This window comes from Felis catus, chromosome B2 (assembly GCF_018350175.1).
Source record: "Felis catus isolate Fca126 chromosome B2, F.catus_Fca126_mat1.0, whole genome shotgun sequence".
In the NCBI taxonomy this organism is placed as follows: domain Eukaryota; kingdom Metazoa; phylum Chordata; class Mammalia; order Carnivora; family Felidae; genus Felis; species Felis catus.
Genome location: NC_058372.1, coordinates 63755673 through 63775049, shown reverse-complemented (window position 1 = coordinate 63775049; position 19377 = coordinate 63755673). Strand labels below are relative to the sequence as shown.

Below are 19377 nucleotides of genomic sequence, written 5' to 3'. Positions count from 1 at the left end.
CGCCGCTGCTGTTTAGGAAGCCTTCACAGATGAGTGAACAATCTCCCCTTGTGTGTCCCAGGCATCCCTCAGATTCCTGCTTTCACTCTAGCCATCTGCCCACCCAGTGGTGCAGTGCTCCTGTGTTTTATCTCTGGTACATGAGCTGAGTTTCAAAACTCCAGATTTTAGTAACCTGGGATGGCACAGACCCATGCATCATCTGGGGGAGGGTCTTATCACCCTGTGGCTGTTGCCAGTTTGTCCCAAAAGGGCAGTCCCAACAACGTGCAGGGGCTTGGAATTCATCGTATAGCACAGAAAAAGTCAGCATCCAGGTTAGCTGCCCTCAGCAGGTGCCTCTGTTCTATGCTAATAAATGGAGCAGATCAATGGCACCCACCGGCTATTTTGTCCCCTGATAGGCAGTGCCACCTTTCCCAAGTGCACTCCAAGAGGGGAACTATCCTCTCCCAGAGCGACCCAGGGGATCCTCAGACCACACTGCCTGCTCTTGGGCTTCTGCCCTCCTTCTACACAGGAGCCCCTGTACATCTGTCAGGGTCCACCCCAGTGATGGCCCGGATTTCTAAAACTTCAGAGTTTGAGCTCTTCTGCTTGTAAAAACTTGCAGTAATCAGCCCTTCTCATTTTCCCTGTCAATAGTTTTGGGGAAGTGTTTTTCTTGTGCAATGCCCTGAACCCTGCTTGCACTCTTGCTCTCTCTCCCCTTTTTCCCCGATCAGGGCTCCCTCACCTCCACAGTACTGGCAATTCTTTTCTCCACGACATCAAGTCTCTACACCTACTACCTTCCATGATATGAACTCTTCTCTCCCTCTAGTTGTGCAGTTTGTTTTGTGATTCCTCAGATCGGTTTCCCGGGTGTTCAGATTGATTTGATATTTATCTAGCATTCGAGGGACAAAGCAAGCACTGGGTCCCCCTACTATTCTGTCATCTTAATTCCTTGGCTCAGCTCTGTGACTTCCATTTGGTATTTTCTAATATTTTCTATCTCTTTGTTGAAATTCTCTGCCTTCATCCATTATTCTCCCAATATCAATGAACATCTTTATGACTATTACTTTGAATTCTTTATCAGGTAAATTACTTATCGCCATTAAGATTTTTTCCCCCTAAAATGTTACCATATTCTTTTTTTGGAGCATATTCCCATTTCCTTATTTGCCTAATTCTCTGTTTGTTTCTATTAGGAAAAATAGTGACCTCTCCTAGTATTGAAGGAGTGGTCATAGGAAGACTGAGAGTATGTTTCAGTCAGCTGTTTGTGTAGTGCCCTATGTATGGCGGGGGGGGGGGGGGGGGGAATAGCCTGCCACAAATTGTGCCTCCAATTTGTTTCAGTTCCGTAAGGATCAAAAATGCAAGGCCCACTGGCCACCAGAGCCAGGCATTCAAGGGGTGTCCCCTGTGTGAAATGCATGCGTTTCTTGGCTTTAGCAGGGTCACAGGACAGCACCAGCCCAGGAAGAACCAACCCATCCAATTTGGTAGGGTGGGACTGTGGGGGTGTAGAAGAGCAGGGCGAGCAGCACTGGCAAGGCAGAGGTAGTACAAAAATGGTTCTGCCTAGTACCTGTCTTCAAAGAGAGATCCAACTGACCCCTGTCCTTCTAACAGACACTTTAAAATTAGGCAATAAATCTCTTTCACATATGGTCTAGGAGCTTCTTTTTCAACTTGCTCCTTTTGCACTGGGTCCTAGGACAAGTGAGTCACTGTTCATATGCCCTTTAGGAGTAGAGTCATACTTTCCTACAGTTTTCTGGGTATCCTGGACATAAGACCTGTTGGTTTCCAAAGCCAGATGTTTTGTGGACTCATCTCCCCAGTGCAGGTCCTAAGGGTTGGGGTGTCTGATATAGGACTCACTCCTCACTCCTCAGGGATGTTCTTCATATTTGTGAGATCCCTTTCACCTGTGGATCACAGCACCAGGGGTGGCTCCATGTCTCTGCCTCACCTACCTATCTCAATGCGGCCTTTTTGTCCTTTGTTGTGAAGGAGCTGTTCAGCTAGTTTTAGTCTTTTTTGGAGAAAATTGTTCTATGTGTAGTTGTAGATTTGTTGTGTCGTGGGAAAAGGGGAGTTCCAGGTCTTCCTATGCCACCATCTTGAAACACCAATGTCCACTGCTTTCTAAGACTTGCAGGTAGGAACCACAGTACAAAGGTATATTCAGGATTCCCACTCTTTTTCTTACATGAAAGCATAGTTTCAGAGCAAATTTTGAAAAGGCAAAATTTGCCTCTGACATTCTTCCACTTTCTCATGGTAACATCCATACTCCTAGAGTGCTTCTTTCCTGGGTCTGTGTGCTGACCTAGTAAGTACCTACAACACTCCAACCATGTACTTCATGCTCTAAAACTGTCCCCTACAGACTCCTTGTGAATTCCCTTTGCTAACTCTTACGTTGAAGTGTACCCAGCTTTCTATTCTCAGAACTTTCCTCTTATCACTCAACACACTCTCCCTGGGCTGCTTTATAATCTTAATCCTCCTTTCAATCCCTCTCTATCTATTCCCCCTTCCCCCAGCCTAGATCTTTCCTCTGGGCTATAGACCTATATATTCAACTACCTACTAGATACCTGGATGTCCCACAGTCATATCCAACTTCTAATTCATCCCCTTGCCTCTGTTCTCCACAAACCTGTTCCTCACCCTCAGCTTGTATCCCTTTCTCCCCGGATAGAAACATCATGTACTGAGATACTCAAGCCAGAAACTGGAAGCCATCAAGGCTTCCCAAAGTACCGTCACAATCTATTCATTACTAAATCCCATGGATTCCATCTTCTCAAAATCTCTTAAAACTACACTCGCCTTTTTATTCTCTTTCCCTCCATTTTAGCACATGCTCCCATCATTTTATTCATGGATTAAAGCAAGTTCTCAAGCTTTTTCCACACCCATCAACACATAATTTATTCTCCACAGATATGAGGAACAATGTGAAGACAAGAAAATCAGATCCTGTTACCTTTTCCACCCTTAAAGTTCATCATTGTAGTATCAGGGCCTTCAGAGTGAAGACCAAAATCATTCAGAAGGCTCAGAAGTGAGCTGCTCTCTCACTTCTCTCCCTATCCTATGCATGTTCTAGCTATGCCATCTACTTACAAATCTCTAAACAACCCACTCTGCCCACAGGGCTTTTTTCACAAGATGCTTTCTCTACTTAGAATGCATCCTAATCCTTATAGCTAATGTTTATTAAGAATTAAAGATATTTCAAAAGTATGCCTCCTGTATTAAAGAGCATAGTGAGTGAATGTCAATCACAGCACAAAAATTATACTGCATAAGAAACTTCTGTAAAGTTATGTTTTCCTCATTAGGAATCACTACCATTCACTCTAACCATGCCTACCACAAACACATTCTAACGATTATCACTGATGATTCCATAGTCATAACTCTATATTATCTACATTACTGTATCTGAATGATGGCTACTATTGCTTAAAAAAAGAAACTTGACACTTTCTTCAAATGCTTAAAACAATAGAATCTTCTAAAGAAAACATTTTCAATGAAAGACTTTTTTAATAGATCAAAGAATTCAACAGCAACTATAAAAAAAATCCTAGAAGTATAAAGTAGTAATGCAAACAACAACAAAAAAATTGCTTCTTAAATGTTGAGCTATATTTATAGTACCAATAAATCTGTCATTTTGAAATGAAATGGATCAAACTTCTTTAATCCTACTGGTGGCATAGGAAAATATTCTAGAAATTGTTATATTTAATATATTTAATACTGGAGACCACTCAAAATATAAACAACTATTACACCACTCCCAAATTAAGACACACAGCAAAAGAAAGCATATTTACCACTGAACACTACATAATGCAGCTGGCTAGAACACTACCATACCTCCAATTTGTTTTTCTCAACAGCAGATTGTAGAGAAGGAGAGGACACCAAAGGCTGAAGAGGAGCATCAGAGGAGGAAATCTGTGGAATGCAGATGAAAAGTCAGAAGAACAAAATGAAAAGAAGGTAATAGAACTGACAGGCACAGGAAAAAACAAAACCCACCTATTTCTGAGATATAAAAGCACTTAGAAGTATGTTAACCAAGAGAAATAATGCATCAAGAAGAGAATATTTTTGCTTTTTTTTAAAATTCCCATGTGAAGTTTCTAAAAATGTAAGTATTTATTACAGAAAAATGTGTGATTTAAAACAGAGTTCGCTATGATACAAAATTTAATATGTACTCAGGTATGATCATACCATAAGTATCTGAAAAATAATTAAGCTTCTCAGATAGTAAACTTTTACTCAACATTACTTTTGAAATACTAATGCTCTGAGGATGAAGACACATTGTTTCACGTAGCAGAAAAACACAAATGAACTTCTGCTTTTACTTGTAATAACTATTTTAAGAATGGAAAGTAAAACAGTGCTGAAATAGTAAGTTAATTAGTTTTAATCAGCTGTTTAAGAAAAGAAAAAAGTCTGGGATAAAAGAGTGGGTTAATGCAATATAACAGCTAAGCAGCAGCAGGACTTATCATAAAGCAATTTATACACTTCCTTCTTTAAGATCAGTATGTACAAACACCATTTCCAGTGCTGTATTTGCTGAATTACCCTAAAGCATTATGAGACAGTTATATATGCAGCAGAGGCAATTTATATATGAAAATGCATTTCATCTGAAAGCCTTTTCACACATCTTCCTACCCAATTTCTACATGCATAGTTGATCACTTTAATGGAAGCATTATCTTCCTGCTCTCTTTACTGCCAAAATATAACTGAAATATGTTTACCAAATGCATAGTAGATCTCTGGAGCCATAAAACTGACATCTGTATATATTGCCCTATCATATCAACAGTGCCTCTAAGGAACTGTTTAAAATAAAAGGTGCTATTACAGAAAGGTTATTACATAATGTCAAAATAACATTGGGAGATAAGTCCTCATTCAATTTGCTTGTTATTAAGTTAGTTACGGTTGTAATTCTTGAATCACAACCCAAGACCATAAACTTTAGGGTTTTTTTTTCCTTGAACACTGCTTGTTGGCTCTGTTGTAATTGTGCAAACTAACCATTTAGTAACTACTAATGGAAATTACACACAGAAGAAAAGATTTTAAAAGATAAAAGGCACCTTAAACCCTGGCTTCAAAGCTACTTTATCCTATTGGACATTTACTTGCTAGATATCTTTAATTGCCACTTTATGTAGAAAATAACAGATAAAAAAGCACACAAATGCACTTAAGATGATAGCCTGTACCATAAAGACCTCTTTGCCCCCAAACTCCTGTAATAGCTAAATACAAAAATATAAAAGAGAAATAGGTATATATTTAGCATGTCAAGGGTTACTAATTCAAGGTAATTCATTATAAAAGTGTTTGTTCTCCTTCTGACTGATTTGGCCACTTTTAAAACTCAGAAGTAGGAATATAAAACTATTTAATACATAACAGTAATTAGGGGCACTTGGGTGGCTCAGTCGGCTAAGTGCCCGACTTCTGCTTAGGTCACAATTTCACAGTTCCTGAACTTGAGCCCTGCATTGGGCTCTCTGCTGACAGCTTGGAGCCTGGAGCCTGCTTCAGATTCTGTGTCTCCTTCTCTCTCTGCCCCTACCCCGCTTGCACTCTCTCTCTCTCTCTCTCAATCTCTCTCTCAAAAATAAAACATTAAAATAAATAGCAGTAACTTAAGAAAGCATTTTAATGCTCCCTCCTAAAAAAGCTTTAATACTATGTTTCAGCTAGAAAGAAACAGAGAGAGTTTTTCAGTAGGAAAGACACTTGAAAAATCAATGGACAAATTAACAGGTAAACAAACAAACTGTGGTATACCCATAAAATGAATTATTATTTGCCAATAAAAAAAAGAATGGTCTAATAGTACTCACAAAAACAGGGATGAATTTCAGAAATATACCAAAAGAAAGACATCACACACCAAAGAGTACATACATATGATACCATTCATATGAAACTCCAGCAAAGACAAATATAATGTAAAGTGAAAAAAAGTAGATCAATGGTTACCTGGGCCAGGGGTGGGAAATAAGAGGCAGTAAGGAACCTTTTAGAAAGGAAAGATTACATATGCCCTCTATGGTGGTTACAGAAAGTTATATATATTTCAAAAGTCAATGAACTCTATCTTAAATTATCTGTCTTTTACTACACATAAATTTTATCTTCAATAAAGTTCACTTTTTTAAAATTTTTTTAATGAAATTTATTGTCAAATTGGTTTCCATACAACACCCAGTGCTCATCCCAACAGGTGCCCTCCTCAATGCCCAATCACCCATCTTCCCCTCCTTCCCACCCCCCCATCAATCCTCAGTTTATTCTCAGTTTTTAAGGGTCTCTTATGGTTTGGCTCTCTCTCTCTTTTTTTTTTTTTTTATCTTTTCTTTTCTCTTCATATTAAAATACATTATATGAGCAAGGAATGGGGAAACAGAGGTCAAATATTGACAATCAGAAGCAAGAGACACCAAAGAACATAGAGATAGATGAGGGAGAGCAAAAAAAAGGTGGGGGAGTGGCAGGGGGGGAAAATACAGAGGCAAAGAAAACTAGATATTCTCGAGTGTTCTAAATCTCTTAAAACTACTTCTTGCCATCATCACTGAGCACCCTAATAGGAAAGTACCATCATCTGTCACCTAGATTAGTCCTAACTGGCCTCCTTGTCCCAAGTCTTACTCTTCTCCAAACTATGACATTCTCAAATGCAAATCGGATCACTCAATATCCTTAATTAGAAGCTTTATATAGTTCCTACACATTACATTATATAAATATTTCTGAATGTTAAAGGAAACCAAAAAAAGAGAAAGGGAGCATCTCAGAGGATGAACCAAAAAGAGGCTCGATATCAGCAGTTATTGTTGTCCTTTGTAAGTTTGCTGCTTGCTAACATACTATTCTGAAATCTCATATTAAGTTATCTACATTTACTGTCAAATTCAGAATTTATTTTTTAACTACACATTAGCACCATTTCACTGGATTGTGGTATTTTTATAGAGAGAATGAACAAGACTTGGACCTTAGAAAATTTCGCTGGAAATTGGCAGTGTCAGTAAATTCAGTTGTTATGACTGAATGTCCCTCTATTCCTTACCCTTCTCCTGTTCAATCCCTCCATCCATGAGAGAATACACAGTGGGAACCTAGGAAAAATATCCTTCAGGAATAAATGAGTTAGAGTCTTTCTTTTAATTATTCTTAAGCCCAGAGGTTCTTTCTAGGCCACCACCAAAGTAAACTGTATGTGAAGAAACTCCTAAAGCAATACAACTGCATAAACTCACCTCCTACAAAAGAAAAACTGATCAGGCAAAACAGGTTTCCAACTCCCACCTGTCAGAATAAGGTGAGCAAATACATTTGGAAAGGTATGAAGTATTATAAAAATGCCAATATGATATTTGAAGGCCATAAGGCAAAATGTTTATCTTTTCAAGAAAAGATCACATTATTTTCTTGATCCATTTTTTTACACTTACCACCTCTTTCAACAAAATAAAATAAAATCCAGTGTTCCAAAATACTGAAAAGCATAAGACCACTGGGAAATGCCCTATGGCTTAATCACTAGCAATACACTATTTCAAACTCACGTTGGAAACTCTTGGATATATTTTCCAAGTGGAGATTTTATCATAACAATTCTCAAATGGCTATCTCATGAGCTCTCAATATACTGCAAAGCTCAGGTGTTTCAGGAGTCCAGAAATCATCTTAAAAGTATGATTCCCAATGTCCATATAATTGACACAAAACCTGAAAATACACTTATTGAACCAATAAATAAATCATACAAAAGACAACATCAATTAAACTCATCAATAGGCCACTTAAGAGATTTTGATAAAACTTAACTAAGTAATGATAGCCACCAAATATGTAGAAGCAGCCTAAATTTTAATATACTAACTTGAAAATCTTTGCATAATATACTAACTTGAAAATTTTAATATACTAACTTGAAATACACTAACTTGAAATGTCGATTTTGGAAAACTTTCAAAATACAAGTCCTTTAATTGCCACATCAAGTCACTGGCAGACCATAATTAAAGGGCGGACTAAAGCATGGAGGGATTAATCAAAGAACTCTAAGTCAAAATTGTGCCAGTGATCTAAAGTCTTATAGTTAAGTTTGAGTATTCAAATTTCTTAATTATCTACCTGCTTCAAGTCATTTGTCACTTCCAACTTCCTGTCACCTTCCTCCAATATAATCATTACAATAAGTTATATTTATTAAGCACCCTAAGTATGTGTGCCAGGTATCCTTTTAAAAATGCAGCATGCCTTATCGTATTTAACTCTTGCAGTACTATGAAATACAGAGACCATGATCGTTTCTATTCCACAGATGAGGAAACTAAAATTATAATGAAAAGAATTAACAAAGAAAGCCAACTTGAAACTGCTATTTTATACTAATACTAATTCACTACCTAATTATTCACCTAAGTTTCTCATCCCTAATAGAAAACATCTAAAATTCATTGCAACTCACAGCCTTGAAATTACTCATGTATCTTAAATAACTATATATCATCAATTACAAACAGAGCTTAAAAAATTACTAGTGCTAACTCACTTTTATAGTAATAGAGAAACATTACTTCTATAATAATTTCTAAGTTGAAATAATGAATTTAATTTTATTTCTGTTGTATTAACTATTAGTCTTTATATACATACACATACATAACAAAACAAGTGAACTTTTGTTTTTAAACTCTTATATAATATTCAATTATATGGCAATTGATTACAAAAGTAACTTCATGTGAAATTCAGACAGGAGAATTAAAATCTTTGTGTGCTACAAATTCAAATTCAAATTGAGTTCAAGAGATTGCTTCTGAGAGATAAGAAGTGGTAAAGGAGGCGAGCAATATGTAAGATAAACTGAAACGACAACAAGCAAGTGCTCATCTTAAAGTCACCAACTCCCAAAGATTATTAACTATTCTCCAAGACAAAACCAAGGAAGTCAAGCAGTCAGTATTAAATAGCTACAGTTATCTACACATTTTACTGCTCTACTAGACTTTCTTTTTGTTTCTGATCATTATGATGGCAAATAAATAATGTGAATATAAAAATATATGTGGGGGAGTGAGAGGGAGGGTGGAAAAGGGAGGGGAAGAGAGTGAGGGAGAAGGCAGGAGGGAGAGAGAAAAGCTGATGAAAAAGAGCAATTAATATGGCAGAGTTCAGCCCCATCTACTCAAGACCTGCTAGATCTTCTAGCAACTCAATCACTGTGCTTCCAGTTGTGATTCACTACTGGTTAGGGAGGAGAAGGGGAGAGGAAGAAAGAACAGATTTCTTTACTCAAAGTTTTTCAAATTCTCCTAACACTCAATCAATTAAGTAACAAGCATGGAGGTCAGATTCATTGTGTACTACTGTGGTAAGAATTCTAGGATGGACACCCCAACTCCTACCCCCTGGTATACATACCTTATATAATGCTCTTCCCTTAAGTATGGGCAGGACTGTGATTATGATGGACTCTTTTGACTAGAATGTTACATAACAAAGGTTAGAAATTTGCAGAGGTAATTAAGATCCCAATAGTTAATGATGGATTAATCAAAGGGGAGACTATTCTGGGTGTGCCTAGCCTGATCAGGTGAGCCACTAAAACAGGGCAGGGCCCTTCCTAAAATAGGAGAATTGAAGTGTGAGAGAAATTCTTCAATGGTCTTGAAGAAATAAGCTGCTATGCATAATATGGGGTTAACTGTTAAGAATCAGAGGATGGCTCCCAGGAACAGAGAGTGGTCCCCATCTGACAGCAAGAACATAGGACCTTAGTCATACAACCACAAAGAAATGAATTCTGACAACAATCGTGGGCTTGGAAGACAATGAGCCTCAAACAAGACCACAACCCTGGCCAACTCTTTAATTTCAGCTTGGTGACATCCTGAGCTGAGAATTGAGCTAACCCATGCCCAGACTCTAAGCCAATAGAAAACTGTATGAAAACAAATCTGTACTGTTTGAAGTCACTAAATTTCTAGAAATCTGTTAAGTAACAAGAGAAAAATAATAACCATGTCTTACTCAAAAACAGAAGTCTGGCACTCAAATCTTCCATACAATCACTATTTGCCTTTCAAGAGTTATTTCCTCATACATTTATTTTCTCGTCATCTACCCATGCTGTATAGTCCCCTTTTACACTCACTAGACAAGACAGTTTCATGGACTACTCACCAAACCCAAATACCAAATAATATACCTGAACTCACTTTCCTCCTTTTCTTACTTTGGCACAGATGAGATAAAATGTCCCTTCAACCTGAGATGTCCTTTCTGCATTAACACTCAGCCCATTTTCTCTTTGCTGAAATCCTACTTTTCTGTGCAGGATAATTTCAAACATACCTCCTTTAAAAATTCTCCCAGTGAAAATTAACTAATGCTACCTAAGTTTTGTGTTCCCATAGCACTTTTATTCTTCTATTATAACAGATACTACTTTGTGCTTTAGAATATAGCTCATTGTACGGGTACATTACATATGGATAATATTTGAGAGTAAGCTAGCATTATACAAAGATTGTCATTTCAATCTCAGTGCCTTGCAGATAGTATACATTCAATGCTTGTTTGTTGAATGATGAAATGAACAAATAAAGGAAGAAACAATCCAAGGGAACTTCAATAGCCAATCTCTGAATTCTATAACTAGTTTCAAAATGAGGCTAGCACAGATCTCAGGAGTGAGGAAGGGAAGTACTGAGGGTCGATATGAGTGAGGGTTGCTATGCTATGCCCACCCACACTGGTGCCCAGCACCATGCAGTTACTTTAAAAATAGGGCACCTGGGTGGCTCAGTCAGTTAAGCATATGACTTCAGCTCAGGTCATGATCTCACAGTTCGTGAGTTCGAGTCCCGTGTCAGGCTCTGTACGGACAGCTCAGAGCCTGGAGCCTGCTTTGAATTCTGCATCTCCCTCTCTCTCTGCTCTGCCCCTGCTCACAGTCTGTCTCTCTCTCTCAAAAATAAATAAACATTAAAAAATTTTTTTAAATAAAAAAAGGTACAAAATAAAGTAAAATAAAATATATTTTTTTCTCTTTAAGGCTACAAAACAATACTGACTGTAGTACCAAAAAATTTCTACTTGGGACATATTTTCCTTTGTTTTTGTCTTATCTAAACTTTGCATTTTCCCTTTAACCTTCCTTCCTTAATTCACACTTATGGTACCACACAGCACTCAAACCATATACCCTATACCATAAGCTCCCTCCACAAAGCAGCACCTATATCCCTTCCTGCTTTCTCAGAAGCACCATGTATATATGACCAGATGCCATATTTATTAACAGCTAGCTGAAGCCAGTTTTTAAGACTACAAATAAATCTCTGGGTATGAAGGAAGTACCATCTTAGCTTCTCATACTCTACATGATGGATTCCTATGGGGCTTAGTTCACAGACTCATTAAATAGCCTGGCAGGCAGAGGGGGCAGTATCATAGAAAAATGACAAAACCCTTTGGCACTGTTTTCCTATAGTTTATTGTACTGTATTTTGCCACAATGCTCTAAAATATTTATGTTTCAGAAGGGCAAGAAATGTATCAGTTTATTTTTTTAAGAGTTAAGAAATGGTGTGCTTGGGTGGCTTAAGTTGGTTAAACATCCGACTCTGTTTCAGCTCAGGTCATGATCTCACGGTCTGAGTTCAAGCTCCACATCTGGCTATGCGCTAGCAGGGAGGAGCCTCCTTGGGATTTCTCTCTCCTTCTCTCTGTGCCCCTCCCCAGCTTGCTCTATCTCAAAAAATGAATATTTAAAAAATATTTTTTTAATTAAAAAATAATTTTTTTTAAAAAAAAGGGTTAAGAAATTAAATGACTGCCTTACACAGAGAACTAGCATCAATCTTCAGGCCCTTACTCTTGTTTAAAATAAGAAAATAATAACAGCAACACTAAAAAATACCAGTTAAAACAAGAGAAAACCAAAAACTATAAAAATCAGACACAAAAGCTGTAAAGGTAAAGCAATTTGGAGCCACTTAATATCAGGGTAACAGTCATATCAAGCTTCATAGTCACTCATGACATCTCTTTATAAGAGTATAACTAGCACAGTTAGTATTCAAACTGTCCTTCCTTAGATATTCCTTAAATGCACTAATGCTCAAGTACCTTAGATATAAGATACTTATACTTTGTCTTGTGTTTTTTTTACCTAATCTCATACTCACTATGAAATTAACTCTCTCTAAAAGCAAAGGTACATGCTCTTTTGGTTTAGTATACTAGGAGACTGTGACCACAAGTGATAAGAAACTATTTGAATGAATGTTTAATCCATTACCTAAAGACAATGGATATAAATATGTAATGTAATTCTTAGTGACATATAAGATTAGTTACTTACAGATTGATCACTGTGAAACAGGAATATTTTAAACCTACTAGAATATAAACTTTTAAAAAATTATCATTTTGCATATAAATGAATAGATTCAACCCTTGGGTTGAATGTGAATTTTGTAAATTTTTCTATATTTTCACTACATGAATAATATAAACTCAAGAATACACAATCCTTCACCTTAAATTTTTCATTCTGAAGCCCACAAAAAATATAAAAAAATAGGGAATGAATATCTCTATAAACTTTGCCAATATTTATCAAATGTTAACATTATGTCATGCTTGTTCTCTCTCTCCACAGAAAGGCACACATACACTCAGCTGCCAGGTTTCAATGAACCATTTAAAAAATGAGTTAAGAGAGAGAGAAGTTAAGATGGTGGAAAAGTAGGAGGATCCTGGGCTTTACTTGTCCCTCAAACACAGCTGTATTGAGGTCAAATTACTTGGAACATCCAGGAAATTGGTCTGCAGAGTGGCCGAAGGGTCTCCACAGTTTGAGAGAGACAGCTTGGCAGGTATAAGATGTGTAGATGTGAATTGGGGGAGAGAAAGACAGCAGTGCCACAGAGGGGAGAGAACACTTTCCATGAAGAGACAAAAGGGAGAGAAAGAGACAGGGGTTGAGATAGGAGATAGTGTGGCTTCGAGATAGCAGAAGAGGAAAACCTCTCTGGACCATGGACTGGATGGAGAGCGAGAAATAGGATCCAAGTTCTTTTTTGCAAATAGCCTTTGGAGCTGAAACTCTGATGTTTTGCCAAGTCCATGACTTTCTCTGGAGAGAAGCTGTGGTTTGTCTTCCTGGGGAGGAGGGAGCTGGCCCCAGAGTGAATAGCATAGTGTAGTGATTTCCGATCTCCGGGATGCACTGGGAGAGAATAGTCCCCTTCCTGGACTACTTATGGAAGAGAGTTTATTACCTCCCCAAGACAAAAGACCCTGTAGGTGCCAGCCAAAGGCCTTTCATCAACAGGGCAGAGAGGCTCTATTCCAGAAGAGGGGAACAGATCCACACCATGCTGGGGGTCCTTTAATACTTTGGGATTTGAATCCCAGCCGCATGCCAAAGAAAAAAACCGCACAAGAGTTTTGACACAGGGCAAGCTGACTTCCCTCTCTATTCTGTGAAGGCTGCCTGAACAGTGGGGGTTGAAACCCCTGGTCTCAGCATGAGACATTGGGGTGGCACCACTTTCCCCTCAACACCAACACAGTGGGACTTCAGAAAACAACACAGCAGCCCCCAGTGGAGGCAGGACCCACTTACACCAAACCCCGCCCTCTGTGCCTGGCAACTGCTTATTGATTAGGGCGAGATGACTCGTAGCCAATGCAGCCGGCCTCTTCTCCAGTCCAGCACAGCCAGCAACCTCAAGCACCCACAGACAACTCCTTTTGTTGTTGTTTTCCTCCCTTTTTTGTTTGAAATCAGGCGCATAGTTCCTCATTTGTTTACTTTGTTTCATTTCCTTCTCTCTCGCTCGCTCTCTTTTGGAATCAGGCTTTTGCATTCTTTTCTTTTTTCTCTTCTGCTTTTTTTTTTTTTTTTTTCTATTTTTTTCTCTTTACTTGGAATCAGACTTAGTTTTTTGATTCTCTATGTATTTGGGTTTTTTTGTTGTTCCCTTTTCCTTTTTTCTTTTTTTGGGATCAGGCTTCCCCACTCCTTTTTTTATCCAGGGTTACTTCAACAAACAAATCAAAGCACACTTAGTTAAATGTCCAAACACCCCCTCACTGCAGGCAAGGAGTTCTGCAGAGGACTGACCAGTGGGAAAGAGCAGCCAAAACACAACAGAAGAGGGCATACAGCATACACCTGAAGTGCCAAGCTTTGGACTGTGTATGACCCCTTTTTAATACAATAGTGTTCTCAGGTGCAGGAAATTTTAACAAACTTTTAAAAAAGAATTACAGAGGGGCACCTGGGTGGCTCATTCGGTTAAGCATCGAACTTCGACTCAGGTTATGATCTTGCTGTTCAGAATTCGAGCCCCGCATCAGGCTCTGTGCTGACAGCTCAGAGCCTGGAGCCTGTTTCAGATTCTATGTCTCCCCCTCTCTCTCTTTCTGCCCCTCCCCGTTCACGATGTCTCTCTCTTTCAAAAATAAACATTAAAAAGTATATATTAAAAAAAAAGAATTATAGATATCCTGGCACTCAATTCCTAAATATTTTATCCCAGTACATATCTGTTAATGAATGAAGAAATCCTCTTAACTGAACATAATACCATTATCACACTTGGGGGAGGGGGGGCAGAGTTCCACAGCAACAGCTATCATCCAAAGATAAAACTGTTTTCCTATACACTACTACATAAAACTCTTTTCCAAACTGTTGTCAAGATAAAAAAATACTATCAATATAGATATAATAAAAAAGAACAAAAATGTTTAGTTTTTTTAAAAGGGTATTTAATGTAAAGCCATGTTTTATAAAATAAACTAAAATGATTTCTTAAAATTTCATATGAACATATATTACTTATGTTTTAAACTTAGCCCATTTTCCTTCCCCCATAGTGCTACAATTAGACTGTTTTATGGACATTATAAATATCATTCTCAATACTGTCAATTTTTTACCATTCTTTCAAAAGACTTCTTCTCCTGTATTCAATGCAACCCAAACTCTTACACAAGGGTGTCTTTGTTTCAAAATACACATTAATGATATTTTAAACATTTTTAACAAGACTTTTTCATGATCAAAATATCCTTATTTTGTTAGTATTTGATTAATTTTTTAGTATATTGCTTCTCTGTATGGACTGAAAAGAAAAACCCAGTTTGTATACAAAATGAAATTATTGTCTCCAAATTGTTTGATACATAGATGACTTAACCACAAGATTAATCTTTTATAGCTTGCTTATTAATCTAGGAATTAAAGGCCAAAAAATGTCTATAACAATAAAGACAATTAGCCTTAAACTGTAATTAACTGGAATGAGAAAAATTAATCAGAAAAAAACTAAAAAGAAACAATGATACAATACTTTGATCATTACAGTAAGGTCTCAACTATTAGGTATCAAAATACTTGATAGTAATCAATTAAAATGCCATGTCTTAATATACATATGTCTGGACACATTCACTAAAGCCGTAAAGGGAGGATAAAGTGCCTTGTTTCTTTTTCATTTATTTCCAGAATTGAGTGAAATGATTTTCTCTCCCCTCTTTTTCAGTTAGTGATCTTATCTTTTTAAAAATTTCGTAAATTAACTTAATAAATGACATTTAACAGTTACTAGACTTTCACTTAGAATGTGTTCTTTTCTGAATCAAGAGTTCTGCTTTGTGAGAGTTCATAAACATGTGACAAAAAATTCCAATATTCAAATTTTTAAAAGTCTGTAAGTATATTTTTACAATAAAAAAAATTAAGCTGCATTGTATGTTAAAAAGTTTGAGATCCATTCAACAAACATCAATTGGTAATAGAGATGAAGATTTTACTTACATTTGTAATAGCTATTGCATTTTTATCATAGTATTTCTTCTTTTCATATTTATCTCTGATGAAAAATTCCACTGCTCTGAAAACAGATAACTTAAGGAAAAGCATGAGTTCAGTGGCACGTACAATCCCCTTATTCATTCCTTTCCACAAAGCCTACACACTAAATTCAATTTTCCTCCTCCCCAGTCCATGCCTTCCTCTCACACTGTTTCTGCAACTAAACTCTGTAACCTACTTTTCTTTCTGCCAACCAAAGTCTATCCCTTTCAGGAAGTTTTCTCCATTCAACAAAACCACCCAACCCAATTCTAAGGAAAAAAGTAACTACATTTCTCAATACCACCACACTCCCCAAACCTCCACCTTCAACCAAACTCAATTAAAGTTCATTTTAAACTCTCAGTATAAGGAAACTAATAGCCATGTGGTGCCCATAACATACCAGACACTGTGCTATGTATTGTCCCTACTTTGTTTCCTTTAATCCTTCCATAAGCCAGTCGTGTGTACATTATTTCTGCATCACAGATGAGTAATTAGCAACTGGGAAAAACTAAACAACTGTGATTTCAATACTTCTGTTCTTTCCCACAGGCTTCTCCTAGTTGCATTATAGAGGATTCCCTGTATATTAGAAGAATGGGGGCCATTTTTTTTTCTTTCAAAGCTGAGGAATGGGGAAGTCAAGAAACTACAACCAAAGTTAGTACTATTTAATTTTCTGAAGTTGGCTGGACTAGCCTTATACATAGACAGAGTGATACACTTCTAGTGGGATTTGAGAGTTTTGAGTTATCTGATATTGATGACTTCTCTTACCTCTCAATCACTGCTTTACTGAATTTCACTAAAATGGGAATTCTTCCATCAGACAGAGATTCATAACCTTTTTAGTACCACGAACCCCTATGGTCGTCAGGCAAAGCCTGCGAACTCTTTCTGGGACGGTGCTTTTAATTGTATAAAATAAAATACACAGAATTACAAAGGAAATGAATTACACTGAAATACAATCTCTCTGTAGATCCCCAGTAAGACATCCTTCTGTTCAAAAGATAAGTTACCTGAAGCAGTAAAACAATACCTTTTCAGTCAATAACTCCTTATTTGAAGTTAATAAACGCCAGTTGAGGCAACAGATAATAGATGACAGACCAATATACAGTGGATATTAAAAAGTTGAGGCATTATGAAAGCACTCAAAGAGGGCCAGGGAAGGCAAGACAGGAAATCTAAACATTTAATTTATTAAGTAAACTGAATGACTGAAAGCCATTTTTAAAGATAGTTTGTGAAGGGCACTTTATGTGATCTTTATCTCCGCTTCTCCTCTTCGCAACCTATAAGGTAGGTGCCATTCCACAACTACAAGTGTGGCATAGAAAGTTTAAAAAGTTCTCTGGGATTCTTATAGTACAAGAGAGAGCTGTGATTCAAAACCAGGAATATCTGGCATTTACCTTTCAGAATGTTCCTGATCATCACCAGTTCATCTGTGAACCATTCAGTTAGTTTGTGCTAATGCTAATAAATACTTTTAAAATCTAGAGACTGTCAAATTTGGATGGTATTTTCTTTTAAACTTTTTTTATGTTTACTTATTTTTGAGAGAGAAGGAGAGACAGAGCGTGAGCAGGGGAGCAGCAGAGAGAGAGGGAGACACAGAATCCAAAACAGGCTCCAGGCTCTGAGCTGAGAGCACAGAGCCCGATGTGGGGCTCAAACTCACGAACTGCGAGATCATGACCTGAGCCGAGGACGCTCAGCCGACTGAGTCACCCAGGTGCCCTGATGGTATTTTCAAAGTAGCCTAGGAGACCCTTTTAAGTAAAAGATGTGATGGGGCTGCTTATTTAGCTATGTGAAAATTTTAGCAGCCAATATGCCAAGATTTTCACAAAATGCAATGTTATTTTACTCCAACTATTTCACATGTAAATCAGCTAAATGTTAAGTTAGCTCATGACTGTAAATACAAGTTCAATATTACATTTTTCTGTTTATCTAACAGGAAAAAATGAAACAATCAAAAATCTGGCCCTTTGGATTAGGTGTATGAACATGGATATACTGAGCAATTTTCACTGTTAGAGACAACTACTTACCTCCACAAAAAGAGAAAATAGACTTCACTTAGACTGAGGTCATTTTCATTTCAGATGATATGGAATATATTTATTATTCATATATATATTTATAAATTTGTATAAATATTTTAGCAGCAATTATATTTACAGTTAAATATGTATTATATAGCATATAATACAGTATATATATACAGCTATTCTTTTAACTACAGAAAATTTTTAGAAATCTAAATTCTTATATTAAAATGTTTATATTTAAATATCAGAGAGGAGGATAATACTAATATTTTTCCTTCTTAAAGACAGAAACAACACTCATTTTAGATATTGTTTAGAGTATACTACACCTTAAAGCTTGAAAAGATTTAGCACTCTTATCTATGAAATGTCAGTGACAAAGATCACTGTTTATGATTTTAAAAATTACTATTAGAGGGGCGCCTGGGTGGCTTGGTCGGTTAAGCGTCTGACTTCAGCTCAGGTCACGATCTCACAGTCCATGAGTTCGAGCCCCGCGTCAGGCTCTGTGCTGACAGCTCAGAGCCTGGAGCCTGTTTCAGATTCTGTGTCTCCCTCTCTCTCTGCCCCTCCCCTGTTCATGCTCTGTCTCTCTCTGTCTCAAAAATAAATAAACGTTAAAAAAAAAAAATTTTTTTTTTAAAAATTACTATTAGAGAGAAAACTCATTAAGGTTAGAAACAGAGCTTATAAAATAGTTTAACCAACAGTAAAACTAAAATACTGAAAACTATGATGGTTTTATAAATACTAAATTTGAAAAAGACAAATATTTTAAGTTTACAATTTTTTGGAGTGAAAAACAATACATCTAGTGAAAACACATGTTGCTGTGAATTTGCAGAAATAACAGATATAAGTGAAATCTTAATTTATATTTAATATATTTTATATAAATAATGCAAATTTAGGTGAATCTGGTTCTGCTTATAAGAAACCTTCTTACAAATTATCTAAAAAGTAAGCAATTCCTAAAATTCTGAGATGAAAGTTGAGTTGTTTTCCAAGGATATTAAGATTAAATTAATTAAGTTAAAGTAATCACTAGAGCAGAAGAACTCACTTGGGTCTTCCTGTTATTAAATATTACTTTTTTTAACATTTATTTATTTTTGAGAGAGAGACAGACAGAGTATGAGCAGGGGAGGGGCAGAGAGATGGAGACATGGAATCTGAAGCAAGTTCCAGACTCTGAGCTGTCAGCACAGAGCCCAACGCAGGGCTCGAACCCATAAACCACTAGATCATGACCTGACCTGAAGTTGGATACTCAACCAAATGAGCCACCCAGGCACCCCTTAAATATTACTTTTCAAAAACCAATCAAAGCCCACCACAAAGTGCATTTTTCAA

The 19377-nt window shown here is 37.0% G+C and overlaps 1 protein-coding gene across 8 annotated transcripts in view; it reads right to left on the bottom strand.

Annotated features, from left to right (window-relative positions):
- The window catches only part of SMAP1 (small ArfGAP 1), a 279736-nt gene that overhangs the window by 108389 nt on the left and 151970 nt on the right, over positions 1 to 19377 (bottom strand). For 6 of the 8 annotated variants that reach the window (XM_045057719.1, XM_045057720.1, XM_019830821.3 and 3 more), the window contains 2 exons: positions 15920 to 15995; positions 3892 to 3972 (listed from right to left, as the gene is read on the bottom strand). In XM_045057719.1, the coding sequence (XP_044913654.1) occupies positions 3892 to 3972; positions 15920 to 15995 (157 nt within the window). The remainder of the gene's footprint in view (positions 1 to 3891; positions 3973 to 15919; positions 15996 to 19377) is intronic. The other 2 variants (XM_019830818.3, XM_019830819.3) reach the window with 1 other exon arrangement.